Source organism: Chaetomium fimeti (assembly GCF_033439085.1).
Source record: "Chaetomium fimeti strain CBS 168.71 chromosome Unknown B0H64scaffold_2, whole genome shotgun sequence".
Classification (NCBI taxonomy): domain Eukaryota; kingdom Fungi; phylum Ascomycota; class Sordariomycetes; order Sordariales; family Chaetomiaceae; genus Chaetomium; species Chaetomium fimeti.
The window spans coordinates 1597799-1617087 of NW_026944330.1; the positions used below are offsets into that span (position 1 = coordinate 1597799).

The 19289-nt window shown below is 57.1% G+C and overlaps 6 protein-coding genes across 6 annotated transcripts; 2 read left to right on the forward strand and 4 right to left on the reverse strand.

Moving 5' to 3' along the window:
• Window positions 1-1125: 1125 nt before the first annotated feature.
• Window positions 1126-3521, forward strand: B0H64DRAFT_415258 (uncharacterized protein; the record flags this gene model as incomplete). The annotated part of the gene is made up of 2 exons (XM_062805087.1): window positions 1126-1974; window positions 2319-3521. 2 exons carry the CDS (start codon window positions 1126-1128, stop codon window positions 3519-3521), a joined length of 2052 nt encoding a protein of 683 aa, XP_062662160.1.
• A 2859-nt stretch (window positions 3522-6380) lies between these two features.
• B0H64DRAFT_385743 (uncharacterized protein) lies at window positions 6381-9421 on the forward strand. The gene has a single exon (XM_062803099.1). The coding sequence runs from the start codon at window positions 6635-6637 to the stop codon at window positions 9137-9139; it is 2505 nt and encodes an 834-aa protein (XP_062662161.1). The 5' UTR covers window positions 6381-6634; the 3' UTR covers window positions 9140-9421.
• B0H64DRAFT_454072 (uncharacterized protein) lies at window positions 9351-11192 on the reverse strand (the record flags this gene model as incomplete). The annotated part of the gene is made up of 2 exons (XM_062807260.1): window positions 9916-11192; window positions 9351-9369 (listed from the first exon to the last, which is right to left on the reverse strand). Exons 1-2 carry the CDS (start codon window positions 11061-11063, stop codon window positions 9351-9353), a joined length of 1167 nt encoding a protein of 388 aa, XP_062662162.1. The 5' UTR covers window positions 11064-11192.
• Window positions 11193-12266: 1074 nt separating this feature from the next.
• On the reverse strand, window positions 12267-14300 carry B0H64DRAFT_429827 (DHS-like NAD/FAD-binding domain-containing protein). Its single transcript, XM_062805911.1, has 3 exons — window positions 13679-14300; window positions 13236-13553; window positions 12267-13106 (listed from the first exon to the last, which is right to left on the reverse strand). The coding sequence occupies exons 1-3, from the start codon at window positions 13827-13829 to the stop codon at window positions 12391-12393; spliced, it is 1185 nt and encodes a 394-aa protein (XP_062662163.1). The 5' UTR covers window positions 13830-14300; the 3' UTR covers window positions 12267-12390.
• Window positions 14301-14772: 472 nt separating this feature from the next.
• Window positions 14773-16699, reverse strand: B0H64DRAFT_422437 (uncharacterized protein; the record flags this gene model as incomplete). The annotated part of the gene is made up of 1 exon (XM_062805562.1): window positions 14773-16699. The coding sequence occupies one exon, from the start codon at window positions 16697-16699 to the stop codon at window positions 14852-14854; it is 1848 nt and encodes a 615-aa protein (XP_062662164.1). The 3' UTR covers window positions 14773-14851.
• Window positions 16700-17120: 421 nt separating this feature from the next.
• B0H64DRAFT_80024 (uncharacterized protein) lies at window positions 17121-18980 on the reverse strand. The gene is made up of 2 exons (XM_062808784.1): window positions 17853-18980; window positions 17121-17799 (listed from the first exon to the last, which is right to left on the reverse strand). Exons 1-2 carry the CDS (start codon window positions 18874-18876, stop codon window positions 17153-17155), a joined length of 1671 nt encoding a protein of 556 aa, XP_062662165.1. The 5' UTR covers window positions 18877-18980; the 3' UTR covers window positions 17121-17152.
• Between the last annotated feature and the right edge of the window lie 309 nt (window positions 18981-19289).

A 19289-nucleotide genomic window follows, 5' to 3' on the forward strand; every position in this document is an offset into this window, starting at 1 on the left:
TTAATGGACACAGGACCCTCAGTAATTGCATAAATACCAGGTATGCGAATCCGAGGACCTGTTTTTTTGGGAATTATGCCCTGCTGGACTCGGGAAAACATCCGATGAACTCGCAATATCAGTGAAATCACTACCGAATAAACATTGGATGGAATGCAGTTCAGATGTTGAACCACCTCGGTACCTTAGGTAGGTAAGGTAGTTAGTTAGAAGGATAATTCGTCGGCCATTGTTGGCCTGGAGCGAGGCGCACGAGCCACACCTGACCGTTTTCCTTGCTCTGAGACTGTGCCGCATGCTCGGCCAAGAGCTCACGTGACAAACTCAGGAGGGATTGGAAAAATGAAAAGGCCACGTCGTGGCGGCAATGGATTGTAGATGAAATATATCTCCTGAAAAAATTCAGGTAAATGGCCGTTGTGAACAAGGAAAGCGAGACGCTGCTGTTGGTTGAAGCCGTCACAAAATCGGTGACGGTAACCCGCAAATCAGGAGCCAAAGAAGCAGCCTGGCAGCAGCCACGAGCGGGCGGGGCCAGGCAGTGCGGCCACTCCGTGCAGGACAACGGCCGACTCGAGCAGGGGCGCGGCGCGCAGGCCACCCTCTGGTCCGCTCGCTAAGCGCCTCGACGGCCCCGGCTAAGGGGGACCATCCATCAAAATTCGTCAACCTCACTTCTCCGTATCGTCGCATCCTGTGACCCTGCTTGCCACCACCGAAACGACCGCGACACTGCATCTTTGCCCGGTGCGTGCTCCACTCAATTCATCTGCTGCTTGCCGTCGATTTTCCTCGAACTGCCTGAGCTCGACGTCGACTCGGCGCGCGACTTTCTCGCAATTACCAACTCGAGTTTTCGTTGCGCCCGCCTTGTCTCGACGTTAGTGCGAACTAATCTTTTGGACAACTCCACACAGCTGGCCGCGACTCTGCTGCCAACTCCAGTGTGGGGTCCACCTCGAAAAGAGCAATAATATTATTATTGCTCTTGCCCCCCGGCACCTCGATCAAAGCGAGACACCCGTGGGACGCATGCAAACACCGGGACCGACTTAACCCCGTCGAGAGCGATCCTCATCGTCCCGGCCGCCCAGTGCCTCCCCCATTGCTGACTGCGCCTTCCTCATGACTGCCGTTGCAAACCCTCCCAGTTTTGCGAATCTGAACCGGCCAGGATGGATTAATGGGGCACAGACGCTCAACTCGATGAACCCGTCGCCGGATGACGCTCGAGGAATCAACATGCTGATGCAGCGGAAGCCCCTCCAGCGAACAAGTTCCTCGTCGTCCGTGTCGTCAACAACATCGAACTCGTCCACCTCGACCGTGACATCCAATCCCGCTTCGCAGCCGAACGGCGTCCCCATGCCGGGGGCGGGCAATACGGATGGCTGGTCAAATCCTGCAAGCCGCAAGCGACCGACCGCGAAAGGCCCGTGGTCGAACGGGAAGCCCGACGGGGCAGCCGACCTCCACCGGGCCGCGTCCGGCCGTGCGCCCATGGCGAACGGCATCAATGGCGCGTCCGCGCTCGGCCAGCAACAGTCCGTCCTGTCAACTCCGACCCAGCTCGGCGGGCAAACCGGACTCGGCCGTCCGGGTGCTGAGGGCATGGGCTCGGGGCGGCAGCCAGTCCTCTACCTACTCTCCCTAAACGGCAGCTTCGAACGCAAGACAATCTCGGTTCCCTACTTTCCCGACACCCTCCGGATAGGGCGCCAGACCAACGCGAAAACAGTGCCGACCCCGGTCAACGGCTACTTCGACAGCAAGGTACTATCGAGGCAGCACGCTGAAATATGGGCCGATACCAACGGGAAGATTTGGATCCGGGATGTCAAGTCCTCCAACGGGACCTTTGTGAATGGCACTCGCTTGTCGCCCGAAAACCGGGACTCTGAACCCCACGAATTGCAAACACAAGACCACCTCGAGCTCGGAATCGACATAGTCAGCGAAGACCAAAAAACAGTGGTACATCACAAAGTGGCTGCCAAGGTTGAGCATGCGGGCTTCATTACTCCAACCAGCAACGTATTGGACATGAACTTTGGGGATCTCGAGCCCTCTAATAGCGCAATGATGCTCCCGATAGGGGGGGTCTCGCCGTTTAGGGGGCGAACCGGTGGTCAACCAGGAGCTGCGGGCAACAATCGTATAGCCCCCGGGAATATGGGCGGCCAAACGAATACCTTGGCGCAGCAGCGCCAGTTCTGGTTGAACCCCGTAACGACGGAGCACATTGTCAAGAAGCTTCATGTTCGTGCCCCTCCCCACCACTAACTACCTAGGCTTTGTTCGTGCTGACCATAATACAGGCCGAAATGCGCAATGCCCGACTACAAAACCAAGATTTGGCGAGGACGAGCCAATTCATCAGCGCCCTCCTATCGAAGGAGGACATCAAAAATGCGGACAAGCCGGAGGTCCCCGAACCTCCAAAAGCACACCTACCAAATGGTAACATTTCGTTCCGTTCCGACGGCGGGAAAACTCGGTTCTCTGAGCCGCCTGCCCCCCCGCCGTCTCAGCCGCTCCCAGAAAAACCGGACGCGGCCCGAGCTTCGGACGCGCCTTCGTTGAAACGAGGCGTAACAGAGCGGCCGAAGCTGGCAAGCACGTCGCCCATCCGGCAGGACAACAACGTCAACCAGATCCTTCTCCTCACCGAAGCGCTAAACAACGCTAAAAAGGAGCTTGACAACAACACGGCGAGGGTGCGGGATCTCGAGGAGATGTTGACCAAGGAACGGGAGGCTCGGTTGCACGCCGAGGACATGATGCAGAAGATGGAGGAGACCAAACATGCCGAAACGAACGGTTTTGCCGAAGGGCCGCCGTTGGTTAACGGCCACTCCGAGCTCGACAGGGCCTTTGACCCCCCTGCCGAGCAACCCCAGGCTGCCGAGACCGACCAGTCCCCAGACAGCCCCGACGATGATGATGATGGGTCCGCCACCCTTCAACAACCAAACAAAGCCGAGCTGCTCACTGCAGCCTTCCAGGCGAAGATCGAGTCAATGGCGATGGAGATGACTGGCCTCAGAGAACAACTCGAGGCATTTAGGTTACGGGCAGAGAAGGCCGAGGCTGAACGAGACGCCGACCGAAAGACACTAGCCGAGATGGTGCTCCAAATACGGCAGCGTGACGAAGACGAGAAGAGGCGAGAAGCCGAGAGGAGAACCAGGTCAGCTTCCAAGGGCAGGCGGCGTGCGCCAAGCGAGGACAACGACACGGAAAAGCCGGCCTCCGCGACGAACGGCAGCGCCAAGGTAACGCCGGTTGCGCAAAACGGCGGGGTTTTGGAAGAGGAAACTTCCGACACGGCGCCCACCCCTTCCCGGGCATCTACCATGAAGCCCGGCGTAGCAGCCCTAGCAGTCCAGGGCCAGCAGCCACAAGACGGGACGCTAATACACACGCTACCGTACGCGTCCATGGTCACCGTCGTCATTTTCGGCATGGGTTTGATGGCCTACCTCAATGGTTGGCAGCCCCAGTCGAGACTGGACCGCTAGTTCAGGGGGAGATGACATTGCACAACAAGAGCGCGAGATTTCTTTTTGCGGTTGCCCCGGAATACTACACTCGTATTGCATGGCATCACCGGCGCGGGTACGGGCATGAGGGGGGGCGGGAGGGGGTGGGGGGTGGCGGCGATGGCTTTTGATATGATGACGACGAAAGAACAACTTTGACAACTGCCGCCAACCGAAGGCGTAATATTGTACTCGGAACGGACAGGGACAGACGATGACTGGGCATGGTTTCTTTTTCTTCCTTCCTTCTTTCTCTTTTTCTTTTTGTGCTTCCCTTTTCTTATTTTGCGATCACCACTGCTGCCACACGTTATTTTACCGTTTCTTTTGTCATTTTTCTGGCTCTTAACGCCTCTCTGCAAGCGGAAAGCAAGCATTTTCAATCTTTTTCCCATGGTGGACGGTGGATCTGAGACTTGAATCCGCTCCCCGTCTACTCCAATCGCGTCACTCGTTTCGGCCACTTTGGCCGAGTATGAAGGAAAGCGGGCGTATATGTACATTTTTCACCCATTTTGTTGCCATGCCTTGAGCGGTTTGGGATTCATCAGGTTGGGTTAGTCTGGGGGAAAGGGATTTTGGCGTTTGTATTCCGAGTCGAGTCCGTTGATAACCAACCAGGGACCCGATCAATACCCATTTTTTCCCTGCGTACGAATAGAATGATGCTTTCTACGGCTCATGGCTTCCTCAAGTGTGATATCGTTTCGGGTTCGAGTCTAGCCGTACGGATCTGTGGTAGTCTAGGCCGATCAAGGGGGGCGAAGACATTCCGGTTCCGTTGCCTCATTAACCAACAGTCTGGAATGTAGGGATTGTCGTGTCCCCTGCCATTGCTGAAGCTGGCGGTAAGGTAAGGCAACTTCATCATCCCAAGGGCCAACCGTCTTTCGGGGACTTCCTTCACACTATAGCTTTCCGATTCCGCCGTATCAATAGTATCTCGAAAAAGCTTCACGCATCATACTCAGAAGTTCTTCGAGGCCGATTCCTGATCAGTCCAGCTAACGTTTTACCCCGTGATCGAGTATTTCTGCCTCTGTTACCCTGCTACCACCTACGGAAATCCTACCACCTTTCTAATTGTTGCTGGACCACGTTCTTCCACCAGCGGTAGTCACTGTCCGGATATCCCTGCCGTGGTCGAAGGTTTGACGATACGGCGGCGTTGGATCCTCGACGGCTTCGGTGTGCTGCAAATCTGGGGCAGTTGACGGTATGGGGGCCGAGGACACGGCCATGCTTCTCACTGAGGTAGAGGTAGAAGTAGGTTACGTACGATGACGGCGGGACCTGCGTCGCTGTCATCGTTCGAGCCCGAGAGGACACTCGGTCTGACGGTTGGATATGGATAATGGATACGTACACACCGAAACCGGGCGTATATTCTAGTCCACCCCTCTTCTCCCTGCTGCGTGAGCGGCCTGGTCTCGGGAGATGTGTGCGTCAACTCGCTCCGGTGCCAAAGCTAGAGCCCTTTAGAACCCCTGCTAGATTCGAGGTTGGGCGTTGGGAGGCCGCAAAGGCCGAGGACATCGGGTGCACGGGCTGTTCAACAAGCCATCTCCCGCCTTCCCGAATCCCGCCTTGTCTCCTTGACACAGCCGGCACCAGACGTCTCCCGCGACGCAATACTAGGCCTGGTGGCATGAACAGCAAGTCGGTGAGAATGCCGCGGCCGGGGACGCACGCCGAACCGGAAGCTGCATCCTCACACCCCTATCGACGGTCCCCGCTGTGTAGATTCTGTGGCGTCGACGTGCAACGCGCAACCGAATCATGACACCTTTGCAGCTCCGGTATTTTCTCTCAGCTAGGCTTCTCCGAGCTAGGTGTGTGACGCGGCGAAGCTATATAGCAGTGAGAAAGTTCATACCACGACGTAGTCCCTTGTAACATTGTATCTACGGGGAATTCTCCATCATGCCAATATATGACGGTTTCTGACAGCACCGCTATAAAATAACGTAATAACTTTATACACTTGGGGAGGGGTAATGGGATGCCCTGGCGAAGAAGGCCCTGTTAGGACAAGATGGGGCACTCCGGCCTACCTCCTCCCCGCCGCTGGAGCCGAGGTCACCAAACCGGAGCGTCCTTCTCGAGCCCGCATCCGCTGGGCGTTCTCTCTCCTTCGGGAGCCACTCTCCTCGCCACTCCTCCGGCTCGCCCTTGCGCGAACAAGACTATAGCTACGAACCTGGTGTCGACCCCATCACGATACAGGCATTGGGTACACGCCATCCGCAGCCCGAAGGTCGGACCAGGTCGGGCAGCACCGACCACCTGCACCCCCCCTTCCCGGGACTTCGTTCTAACTAACGGAGCACTCGTGCCCATACAGTTGATTATGTGTATCGAACGGAGTCTCTACATCGCCTTTATCCTTGGAGAATCCCCCATCCCATTTTCTTTCGGTCACGCTCCTACGAGGGAATAGCACAATTAAACCGGCCCCGATGGCAGAGGCGTGTCTGTTTGGTTCTATGCAATGGTAGATTCTATCTAACGTGGTTTGAAGTGACCTTGACATGGTCTCCCTTCTCCGTTTTCGTCCCCCTGCTGGGTTTATGAAGCGTGATAGACTAATAGTAACCTGTTCGAGAGACGCTGCGGAGTCTCTCTCTGCGAACAAGAAGAAGAGTCGTATACGACTCGGAGACGTCTAGCAAGCCTGCCCTCCAAGCCTCTTGAAGCGGGAAGCCGGATGTCTACATGGCCTCGCTTACCGGCTACAGGACCCCTTTGGGACTTCCGGCTGTGTTGGGGCTGTGTTGGGCCTATGTGGCACCTCTCTCGCTGCAGACCTGGACGGGGTTATCCCTCCAATTGGTTGACGGTTCAAGGTCGTACTCGAACTCTGCATGGTGCGTCTGTGACTGCTGCAGCACGACATGAGTCCCACGAGGGGCAACGAAGTCCGGCAAGGCCGAGTGCCAGTCTTAAGCCTCAAGTTCCTTCCCGCCTTCTTTCTAGGTACGTTTCAATTCACACGCCCCCAGTTCACCATCATCGTCCCATCCCATCCCATCCCGTCCGACGACCCGGACTCTTTCCCGCGATAGAAAACCGTTTCCCAGCCATCGTCAAATATGGATTTCCTCGGCGCTGCGAGCGCGATTGTCAGTCTTGCGAAGGATCTCGTCTCCGTCGTCGAGAAGTCACGGGAAACAATCAAGAGCATCCGAAACGCGGAGGAGAATTGGAAAGACATCACAGAGATAGATATCATATCGCGGATCGAATTCATAGTCAATGAGGTTAGGTACTTGACCGCCGACACCGACTTGGGTATGCCACAGGAAATCGGCACCTTGAAAAGGATGAGAGAAGAGTTGGAGTCGAGCTCAAGGGCCTTCCGGGACGACGCGAGCAATGCGGAACCAACAGGGCGTCGTCAATGTGTCATGTTTGGGATTCGGACCGAGAAGGAGTTGCGTGAGAAGCTCGTGGGGCTTGAGACGAGCGCTCAAAATCTCGTTCGTTGGCTCAGGGACAAAGATGTCCTAGACCGGCTGAAGGAAAGTGCCAAGGTTCGAGAGCTAGCTGGACACGTTTTCGTGCCTAAGCAGGGGATGCCGGAAATATCTGTGACCGGCGCAGACCACTGCCGCGTCGTGGAAGCAGGGTACCAGCCTGTTTCTTCCCAACCGGCGATGGTAGTGAGGGTGCTCGCTGAAGAGATCGGCCACCGGGAGGACGGCATGGCCATCTTGACGAGGCTGCTCCGCAAGAGTGACCATAACCCCAGTGCAGATATCACCCTGAACCAGACCCGCCTCCAATGTCTCGGCTTCGTGGCAGGTCGGCTCATGTTCAGACTCCCAGAGCATGCCGACGATCCACGAACACTGCGGACAAGGATGCTTGAGGAGAACGGTTCGAACAAGCCAAAGATCGCACTGAGTGAGCGTTTTGCCATCGCCCGTCAGCTTGTCGACGCTGTGGTCAAGCTCCATGCCACCGGCGTCATGCACGAGAACCTGCGCAGTGATACGGTTCTTTCGGTCCGCCTCAAGCCGGCGAGCGGTGATGGCAGTGCTGCCGCCACAGCCGACCCTCCTCCAGCCCCAGCCCCCGAGGCGGCGAGGAGCAGTTCCGCTCGTGGCGGCGCTAGGGGTTTATGGAGAAGAATGTCGTCTGGGTCGCTTCGAGCACAGCGACGCGGTAACAAGGACGATGATGGTAATGCTCGAAATGACAGTGGGACTGAGGAACAACGCGGCCGCCGCAGATCCGATAGCCTCGGCAGACCTTCGTCGAGAATTATTCGCCGATCGAGCCGAAAGGGCGAGAGGAAAGAGGAGCGGGTTGAAGCCAAGCCGGCTGCTCGAAGTCCTTTCGCCGTGGTTCTGACGCGGTGGTCGCAAGCCCAAGACTGCGGCGCTATTCCAGCGAGCTCGATTCCGCCCGAGGATGACTGGCATCTCAAGGTGTACCGTCATCCACAGCAACAGGTGAAGCAAGAGGGGCAGCCAGCGTCGCAGGCGGATGATTGTTATAACTTTGGCCACGATATCTACGCACTCGGGGTATGCCTGCTCGAGATTGGGCTGTGGCGTCCCCTCGTCCAGCTGGCCCATGATGGCACCGCCGTGACTGCCATCTGCACTCCCCTCCTTAAATCGGCAGGTGCCGACGCGGTCACCGACTGGCTAGGGTGTGAGCTAGCTGAGGCGCTTCGCGCTGAGGGATCGAGGAAAGTGGAAAAGGCGGTGGCGACGGCTCTCGGAAAAGACGCGATTCTCAACGCTCCGAAATTACTACGGGACTCAGTCGTACGGTCTCATATAGGGGGTGATGATGGAGCGCGAGGAATGGTGGCGAGTATCCTTGGAACGAATTTGAAGGAGGCGTTCAGGGAGGATCCTAACCGCGATGGATTTTCCCGTCGGTTTATTAAGCGAGCCGTGGTGAAGGTGTTTCGGGGCTTCACTTTCGGCACAAATGGCGACGTTGAGGTTATCTTGGAGAACCTTGACAGGCTGAAGGCGGCGATAGATTCGGTTATAAAAACCGCTGTGGACGACTTTGCTAAGGCGGCATTCTCCAAGTGGGAGAACAGCTCACAGGGCAATGGCATTACGACCGAGGTCTACGAAACAGCACGCGACAGGATGCGCAATTGTTTGCACCAGACGGGAGTCGTATGGAGTCCGAGAGCGGAGGAGATGGTTCACCTCGTCCAAAGTCTCATTAACTCGATAGAAGAAACCAGCGCGAGTCTTGGAGGAGGGATGGTTACAGCCGAAACGGTCCTGGACGCTGTCATGACCGGGCGAAATAGGGAAAATGGGGAAAACGGGGTTGTCGGGGCCCGCCAGGCTGAAATCAACAACTTGCTGAAGGAACCAAGGGGCGGGGCGGCCTTGACTCGCGCCCTAGTTACACTTGCCGAGAGGGATTTACCTGGAGACATGGACTATGCTTACAGAGATATTGTGGTCAGGTGTCTCCAGTGCCTTGACGACGGGGTCGGCTTTATCTTGAAGCATAAGGGTGTCTTGGGGAGGGTGGGCCGAAAAGAGGCGTGTGACGACATGGAGGAGAAGGTTGTTAAGCCGCTGGCGGCCGCGTGGCCCTGTTTAGCTAGCTAGGTAAGTAGTGCCTTATGCACTCGAGGTTCAACGGGACACTCGCGCCATGATCGTGTTGTTTGAAAGGGGGCTGGGAACAATGAAGAGGGCACAAAGAATCACAGGCCACACCCATTACAATGGTAATTAGCCGTATCCCAGATCAGAGAATGCATGGGAGACAAAGTACAAGGTTCTCAGTACAAATACGCTATGTTTGTTCTGTATCTAATCATGGACAGAGGTAGGTACTTGCCTGGGTAGGTAGTCAACTAGATATTTGGTAATCTTCGTTGTTTTACATCCAAGTAGGACGCAACAGTGATGATCCCAACAAACACTCAATCTACGATCATGCAAGTCCTCAAAACCAAATTCAACTCGGTCAAATACGCTATCCACGCCGCGAACAACAAAAAGGTAGACCGCTCTATAGACTACATCTACCACCATCTCCCAATCCCACTTCCTTCCTAGTATATACACCCCAACTCTCACCAAAACCCTCAGCAGCATCCGGTCAATAACAGCACTCCTTCCTAAACCAGTCCCTCTCCAAAGGACCATCCCTCACCAAACAGCCCTTCCCCTCGACCACCCCCTCCTCCAACCCCTTCTTAATACAACACCCCACATTCACATGCCCCTCACACCTCCCACACACAACCTCATACTTCTTCCCCACCCCCCCACACGCACAACAAACCCAATCGCCCCTCCCAGCAGTCCCAACCCCATCCCCATCCTCCCCCTTCACCACCCCCTCCCCAAGCCTCTCCCCAACCCCCCTAGGATACCCCCTCCCGGGCCGAGCCCTCTCCCCCCTCCCCAGCGGTCCCGCCCCGGCCAGCTGCCGCCGCTCATTGACTAGCGACTGGTCCATGGGCAGCGCGTAGTACTCGGTGTCGATGCGCTGGGCGGCGCGCTGGGCGGCGTTGGGGGGGATGGGGATGGGTGCGGTCTGGGTGGCGGGGCCGCCGCCGCGGGGGGCTGGGAAGGGAGGGGTGGGGTGGTGGTTGTGGCGGCGGTGTTGGGAGAAGGAGGGGGTTTGGATGGGGGATTTGGGGGGGTTGTTGTGGGTGGTGGTGCGGAAGGGGAGGGGGCGGGGGTTGCTGGGGGAGGTGGGATAGGGGGAGGTGTTGGTCTTGGGGGTGAGTTTGGGTCTGGGGCGGGGAGGGATGGGTGGAGGGGCGTTGGTGGTGGTTTGGTGTCGTTGCTCCTGCTGTTCTTGTTGGTTCTGCGCGTGGTTGACTTGTAGGCGGGCGGCCGTGTTGCCGTACCACTCGAGGTTGGTGGCGATGTTCTTGCAGATGGCGTTGATGATGCGGGTTGCTGGTAAACGGGGTGGTTGCTTGCGGACGCGTCGGCACCGATCGTCGCTTTTCTTGAGATCGGCGAGTAGATTGGTTAGGGATTCAGCAGCTGAGCGTGACATGGGCCGGTTGTCGATTATGAAGGCCGCGGCCACCTTCTGAGCGACCGGCAGGTAGTCGCCGTCGCTATCAGTCTTGTCGGCCTCGTCATCGGTGAAGTAGCTCTCCCAGTCCGAGCTGCTGGAAGTCGTGCTGGAGGTTGGGCTAGAGGCCGTGACGGCCGCCGTGACGGAGGCTGCGGCTCGGGAACGTTCCACAGCGATGGTGATGAGTGATGAGGGTTTCTTTCCTTCGGAGCTGGGGGGCTTTAAGGATAGTGGCGAAGGGGTGATGGACCGTTTGTCAAAACTAAGGTCGTTGCTGCTGTTGCTGCGGAAGCTATCGCTGTAGTCCGAGTAAATATCGTCCTCGCTATCGAACACCGCCGAGTAGACAGCAGTTAGCTTGGGAGGCATGGGCGTGAGAGGAAGCCTCGGCGGGGTCATGCTGTCCTCGCTGCCGATTGAGTGGCTGAAGTCGTTCCGAGTCAAGGGAACGACAAAAGTAATAGTATTCATTTTGGAAATTGGCATCGTGAAGATGGTTGTGAAGATAGCGATCACACACCGCAGAGAGTAAACAGTCGAACAAACCAGACAAGCAAAGAGTGCTACAGCAGGACCGGGCCGAGACTGAGATGTCCAGGGGTTTGGTTAGTTCTGCGGTACGGTTTGCGGAATCGAGGAGGAAGAGAGAGCGGTAGTGAAGAGGTAGGGCGTGTGTTAATAAGGTCCCCAAGTCAACAGAAAAAATGAACAGTTCGCTTGTGCGGTACCACCTGCCACGGAACAGTGACTGTTACCATGAAACAATGTCATTGTTTTGAGAAGTTGTGCTGAATCCCTTTGTCACTCGATGAACAACTTTGACTGACTCGAAGCGGACAACCTTCCGAGCAAACATTGGGACTCGAATTCAGGAATTACTAGCAATTACAAGTCTACACACTACAGATAGTTGTCAAACCAGCAAAATTGACGTGGGTAACAGTAAGGGGGTGGCTCGACATAACTGGGGCCAATGAAGACCAAAGAGGGTTTCATATAGGTACCTACTAGTCTAACTACTTATGCCGGATGTGTCCATGCCGTCACATGTATTTAGCAGTCACTGAATTCGCGGGGAAAGAGGGGTATCAACTATCAACTACCTATCACCTTGTTTGTGTTAGCAATTCGCTTGACGCAGCTGACCTAGCTACCTCGGATGGAATAGAGTTTACACACTAAGTCATCGGGAAACTTGATTTGAAGGGAACCTAGGCACTAAGTCAAACTCGCCACCCACGTGTTACTACTTAGACTAAGGTAAGAGGTTTCTACTAGAACTGTAATCTTTTGTTGTTGTGGGAAATCAAAACCCTAATACCGAACCAACACACAACAGTGCACACAGCCCACAACGACACTCAACACTGACAACGCCAAAGACACACAACCTTGGGATGGATGCACCATCAAATGTAGCCGCCAATGTGTGGCTGAACGTTGGCGCGGTAGCGGATTTCTGTATGTATACCTTTTCTCTCGACGATCGATACTCGGGCGGTATCCAGGCTATGCTGGATGTTATCGAGCAGCTCCAGATTCGGGTTGATACCATAGGTAGCCGACCGCATCGGCTCGCTAGGGGAGCGAATCGGTGACGGGCTCATGGCGTGGGTCGAAAGATATAGGCTTGTCTCATAGCGAGGCCCGCTTAACCCGCCCTCTCAACTTTTCAACGCGGAGTACGTTGTGCTAACTGTGTTTGTGCCAACTGTATTATAGTAGCGAGAGCGCTATCATACACCTACAAAATGGCTAGTTGGTAGTGTGTATATGTCCTTATTCCCACAAGACCTAAACAAAATGAAATCTATCACAAGACCGCCTTCTCCGTCGCGGCTTTATCGTCGCCTGTCCCCACCCCTTGTTCCACTGGACTCTGGCTCTTACTGTGGTCAACGGCCGGCAGGATGGTGTCGCCTTCGGCGCCGGGCTCAACAGCCTTTGTTGCTAAACCTCCCTCGGCTGCCTTTGTATCCTCTGCATGATTAGCCGCTGGAGTTTCAGCGACCTCCTGATCGCCCTCATCCCCCGCTCCGTGTCTAGCTTCCTTGTCGTCGATATGGAGCACCTCGTCCACCTCCTCGGCTAGTTTGCTAACCTCATCGTGCAGGGCAGCGACCCTCTTCGTAGCCCCTTGCAACTGCCTCTCCGCCTCCTCATCGCCGACCAACTCCCTCCAGGCCTTCTCCAGCTCATCCTTCCACCCAATTTCCTCGGCAAGCTTCCTCACGCCGGCATCGCAATCCCCCAGCACCATGACATCATCCGCCCGCGTGCCAAACGACCCGACCTGCTCCAGGTTGAACAAGACTCGGGGGGTCTCTTCCTCGGCCATATTCGGCAGGCCCGCAAACGGATGCACCTGCAGGCTCGTGCCCATAACCAAAACCAAATCGGCCTCCTTCGTCATAGGACTCAACTCAAAAAACGCCCTGGGCAGCGCCTCCCCAAAGAAGACGATATCCGGCTTCACCAGCCCGCCACACACCTCCCCCTCACCCTCCTCAGCTCCATCCCCACCCCCCCCTTCTCCCACCACCACCTCCAGAACCCCAACCCCATCCTCCCCCCCCTTCACCCTCACCCTCCCACACCGCGGCACCTCCCCCCTCGCCACAAACTCCCTCATCACCCCCCCATCAAACCCCCCCTTACAATCAATACACCTCTGCCCCGCAAAACTCCCATGCGCCTCCACGATCTTCTCCGCGGGAACCCCCGCCGCCCTCTCCAAACAGTCAATGTTCTGCGTGAACAGCATGTGCAGCAAGCCCCGGCGGGCTAACAGAGCCAAAAAGGCGTGGGACACGGTCGGGCGGTAGCGGGCGCCCGGGTACAGCTCGCGCGCCAGCACGTAGAAGGGCTGCGGGTTCTGGCGGAAGAAGGACAGGTCGAAGACGGCTTCGGGCTCGGGGAGGTTGAGGGCGGAGAGGTTGGCGTAGAGGCCGGTTGTGGGGGAGCGGAAGTCGGGGACTGGGGGTGGGGGTTAGTGGGAGGGGAGTCGGGGAGGTTGTGAAGGTTGTGAAAAGGCTCTTGGTGGCTGTTTTTCTTTGCTGATTCTTTGTTTGGGGGGAGGGGGAGGATGGGTCAGAACTTACTGCCTGCTGCGGTGGAGATGCCGGCGCCGGTCATGACGACGATGCGGCGGGCTTTGCCGGACTTGATAAAGTCGGCGACGGCGGTAAGGCTGCGCTCCCGCAAGGTGAGAGGCGGGGTGTCATCGTCGATGTACGACTGCTCTTGGCCCATCTTGCGATTGTTCCGTTTTCCCTTTCCTTTTCCTTTTCCTTTTGGTTTCTTTGCTTTCGAATTTGCTTGCTTTCCCTGAAGGCGGAAGTCGTCGAACTCGTCAAAGCCGCCGAGGTCGTCCCACTGCTTGCCCTTATGTGGGCGCGGCCCTCCTCCACGGCTGCGGCCTATCTTGGCGGTGTTGCGGCTGTGCCGGTGATGATGAGGGGCACGGTTTGGCACAGTTTGGCACAGTTTCGGACACCGTTCAATGAATTTTGAATTGCGGGTGAAGGAGCGAGCGCAGGAAGGGTTGGATCGCCGGATCACCCCACGAACGAGTGAAATTGAGAATGTGATTGCGGCTTATGAGAGATGAGGGCTGAATGAGTGAGACGACGTGTATCTAAACCCCAAATCCGAGAGGCAATGTCGAGGGATCTGCCCGGTTGATGTCACACATCAATGCCCCGGTGTGACAAACCCGACTGCTGACGGTTTTCGTTGCAGAAATTGCAGGGGAGGCAACAGTGTGGGGCTCATGAATGAACTTGGTACGGGTTAGGGTTGACACTCCATGGCTCGCTCGGCATCGTTCGAAGCGATGGCAAAGCTCGGTCGGTACCTGGTTACTATTCAGGTATGATTTAGAACTTAGTAGTAGATTTTGGTGGGAACATGTCGAGATCCCATCACACATAATCACAAAAGAGGGTGCCCGAGAGCTTATAGTTCCTAACTTGGTACTGCCAACGGGTCCTTTGAATCATGTCCCTACTAAGACCTGTACGGTGTACCTGGATAGGAAATAGGGGTGATCATGGGTTTTTTTACGGTCTATGGGGCTCCTGGAAATACCTGCGGAGGCTCGTGAAACTGGAATGTGGTGTTGAGCGTTTCAAGTTGTAAGCCATGAGGGGGAACACGCGGGGGGTTACGAGTTAAGACCTGTTCACAGCGTGCCATCAGTTTGGATAACAACAGCCGTGCTACCTAACTTAAGCTGCCTTGGTTGTGACTCATGAACTGTACAGACTGACTCATTAATGGCCGTAAAACCGAGAGAGCCAACGACTAGACGGCAAGTCCTCCTGGTTGTTTTCGCAGAGGCTACCGTAGCGATCGCCCATGACATAGCGTTCGAGCCTGTCGTTCGTTTCCCTCCTCCTGTCATCCAACCAGCAACGGTAATCGACATCTTCTTCGCGGCTCCTCGAGGCCTCGGTGTATTGCCACGGATAGCGAAAATTGACATGAACCCTAGCGAGACCGTTGCCCCCCTCGGCCAACTTTCTCAAAGGACGCAGGATGTCCATGTAGGATTGCATGATTGCATCCCCCTCAGCCACTGTTATCGTGACGCGGTACGGGCCCGTGGCAAGGTATGCGACTCTACTGCCCGAGGGTGGGTCAGTTCCTATCAGCCGTAGGGTGAGCCGAGGCGCATTTATCTTGTCCCGGAGCCAGTCGACCGTTGCCCACCAGTCCTGCATCGCGGGCTGACCGGCTTGCGGCCAGCTTGGGCCAAGGTAAGGGGGGAACACGAGCTCGAGGAAACGGAGGTGAGCGAGGGCGCAAACAGGAACGACTTCCCTGAGAAACAGGGAGGCGGCGAAGCGCTCGTGGGGGTAGTCGCGCCAGGGTTTGGGTTCGAGATATCCCGGTCGTTGTTCTGGCTCTGGCAAGTCCGATGCCCACCAAGGCGGGTCTGAGCAGAGATCGTGGACGAAAAGCTCGTTGGCCGAGAAGAAGACGAACAATGCATCTTGGTATAGGGCGCGGCAGACAAGAAATAAGGAACTGGGAGGGACCCAACAACGGCAATCGGAGGAAAATGCCGAATGATAGCGGCGGCAAAAACAACCAACGGATACCGGAGGATGAGCATTTTTGATTTCCCAGCAGTTGAAGAGCGAGGGCGTAAAGTCGTTCCAACTCAACAGGTCAGGACCGTTTTCGCCGGGAAGTACCATATATCCGGGGTTCTGTCGACTCCATGTGACCTCCCTCCACGGGACGATGAGATCGGTGTATTCGAGGATATGGAGGCGGAGCTCGCGCGGAAGGTCCATCAATGACGTTGCCGTTGCCGTTTGCGATGGCTTCAAATAAGGGGTCTCGATGCCACGGGCTTGCATGACAGCATCTCGAGCCACCTCCTGGAGCCGAGAATCCACCGCCTTGGAGAGCCGGACGTGGCAGTTTCTGAGCGACGTGGAAAGGCCGTGTAGCGGGGCGGTGATGGATTCGGCCACCTCGAGCGCATGACCGTTCTGGGGGTCGAGGTCGCAGACGAGGGAGAGCTCGAGGCGCGAAGTGATATGGGCTGAGAGGTGAGCAGTGGTCGAGTGCCACTCGTTCAACATGCCTTGGACTCGCAGTCTCGCTAACCCGTCGTCGTCCGAGCCACTGAGGAGAGGGGGTCGATGCCGCCCGCCGTGTTCCTCTTCGCACTCGTTCGCGCCACTGCTTAGGCGGCCGTGCAAGCAGCAAAACCCGCAGTCAACGAGGACACTGTCCGGGTGATGGCAGGAAGACTGGTTGAGAACGATCTTGAGGTGGGTGAGCGATGCGAGTGACGGGGCAGTCAAAGAGCGCAGTGGCCCGAGGGACCCTGGGCGCGTGTAGTAGATGAAGAAGCGGTTTGCCGAATACAGTAGAGCCGCCGCCTCGGTATACAAGTCCCGGCAGGAAAGCAGCAGGCCGTGGAAATTGGAGGCAGCCGGCGCGTCATACGAGGCCTTTCCTATATGCAGGTCAAACCCAAACGGCGGGTCGTCGCTATCGCACGATTCCAGGCCGACGAGGCGGTAGATGTGACGCCGGAGGAGGGGCGTGAGGCGGAAAAGAGGAGATGACTGTGTGCTGCCAAAGACAGCGGGGGCTTTCATCGGGGGATTCGGCAGTGCCTTTTTGGTCGTCGGCATCTTGACGGTTGTTGTTGTGCTCGTTGGGCAGCACCCAGGCGTTTTGTCTATTGCAGGTCAAGCAATGTTAGGGGGTGCCAACAAGCGACTTTTCAGACCCAACGGCCAACGATACATAGCATTTCAACAACAAATCAGATCAAGTCCCACTCGCGCTCAAGCGGAAAACTTGGAGCCAAAGAAAACGGGCATATAAATGGCAGGGACGCATATATATAGCGGTCTTGATTTGTGCCAAAAACATACAACAGCTATCCGTACATCCATCTAACCCGTATCCAAGCACAAAGGAAATCCCCCAACAATATCGCGCCCGCCCTCCATCCTCACATCTATGCTATGAAACCGCATAACTACCAGCCAGCCACAGCAAACCAACCAACCACACCCCAAGCCGCCTCCGCCCCAAACACCCACTCAACCAAACCAACGCACACTAGTCCCCGTGGTATCCGTCGTCATGGTATCCCTCCCATAGTACGCCGGCCTCGGCGGCTCAACCGCACGGCCCCCACCGCTAGGCATGGTGGCACGCGGGGCCCTGGCACCAGAGGGGGGCATGGCCGGGGTGGGAGGGATCTCGGGCCCGTTGGGCTGGGTCGGGGTGCGGACCTCGTCGAGCCAGCGCATGACGGGCTTGCGGGCGGTCGGCGCGGGCGAGGGGGGCACGGGTACGGGTGGTGGTGCCGGTGCGGGTGGTGGTGCGGTGGGTACGGGGGTGGGGGGGCCGGCGAGGGTCATGTAGGCCTTTTCGTCCATGAAGACGTTTGCTGCGGTTTGTTGTTGTTGCGGTTTGGGCGGGGCGTAGGCGCCCTGCATGTCGTTGCCGCCGCCGTTGTTGGCCGCGTACGCGGCTTTCATGAGGTCGTCCATGATCTGCGTGTTGGTCTTGGCGGCGTTGTGGCCGCCCACGGTGCCTGGGAGCGGGCCGGTGACGGCGCCGGGGTGGGCGCCGTCATCATCGTCACCGAGGCGGAGGCGGGTTTGCGGGAAGAAGGGTAGGCCGCGGTCGCGGCGGCGTTTGCGCCAGAAGAGAAAAGCGGCCGCGAGGAGTCCGACCAAGGCTGCGTGATGTTAGCTGTGAGACATGATAGTGATGTGAGTAGGGGAGACGTACCCATCAACCCGAGGATGATTCCGGCCACGGCACCCGAGCTGAGTCCGCTTGGCGCACCACCAATGCCGACACCCTCTCCCTCGCGCTCGTTGGGTTCGCTGTTCGGTGGCTGGACCTGGGCTTCTTCGGACTGTGTGGCTCCAGTTACCGGAACGGTAGGTGTGGCCGAGCTCGTTACAGGTATCAACGGCGTTTGTGACGAAGTCGTAGTCAACGACGTTACCAGGTCCTCGAGGCTTGAGCTGCTGCTTTCCGACGGGGCGACGATCGGAGCCAGTTGCGGTGGTATTCCGGTAGAGTCTGGGGGGTTTGTGTCCCTCTCTGGCGTCACCGTAGAGAAAGTCTGACGTATCGAGGAGCTAGTGATGCCGGCTGGTGGTGGCGGTGGCTTGATGGAAGATGTCTGTACGGCAGAGGTGATTGCGGGAGGCGGCGGGGCTACTCCTGCTGGCGGCGGCGCTGTGATGGCCGGAGGAGCTGTGGACTCCTCGACTGACTCGGCACCATCGGATTCCTCGCCATCGGACTCGATTCCATCCGTCTCGGATTCCGATTCGAGCTCATCCTCGGCTCCCTCGCCGGGCTCACCCACCCCGAGTGTCGCACCGGCGGCCACTTCTGCCCTTGGGAGGTTGTTAATCCACCTTCCCGTCCGGGCCCGCGCGCTCACAGAGGCAGCGACGGAGGGGCGCGCTTTCAAGGAGGCAGCAAGAGAAGGGCGTACTTTGGTGCCAGCGATGACGGGCCCCAGTGTTGGGGTCGGCTGGGGGTCGGCTTCGTCCTCAGACGATTCGACTGAATCAACTGAATCAACTGAATCAACTGAATCAACTGAATCAACAGAGTCAACCGAGTCGACAGAGTCAACCGAGTCCCCGTCCGAGTCATTCTCCGAGACATCGCCATCGTCTGAGGTGTCGTCTTCTTGTTGGCGCCGGGCAAGCGGGCCGGTCCGCCTGTCTCGGCGCCTCATTTGCAACCAGGCATGGTTGCGCCGGCGTGCCGTTGGACCTGTTACCCTCATGATGCTATCGTCGTCCTCGGTCCCGGACCCCCTAGGTATAGCGAACTCGGGGAAATAAATGCTGACAAAGTCGGTTCCTGTCCGATGGAGAAGGGAAGTATGTACGCAGAACAGAACCGAATCGCTAACTTGCACCCAACAGCTGAGAAGGAAGCACCAAAAACGCCGAAATTGCAGACCAGCTGCCCTGTCCGAAAGGAGTGAAGTGAATGAAGAAACAAGAGAAACAAGAAAGACAAGACAGTGATCTTCGCCCAGAGGGAGTGGCGGCGCCAAGGAAGGGTAATAAAGTCACTTGCTTTCGGACGTCGGCGGCTCCTCGGGGGAAGAAGGCAATGCTTCAGCTCGGCCCCGGCAAGCAGCAGCCAGCCATCAGCCCCTTTTGCCCCATCGACTCCTACTGTGTACCTTGG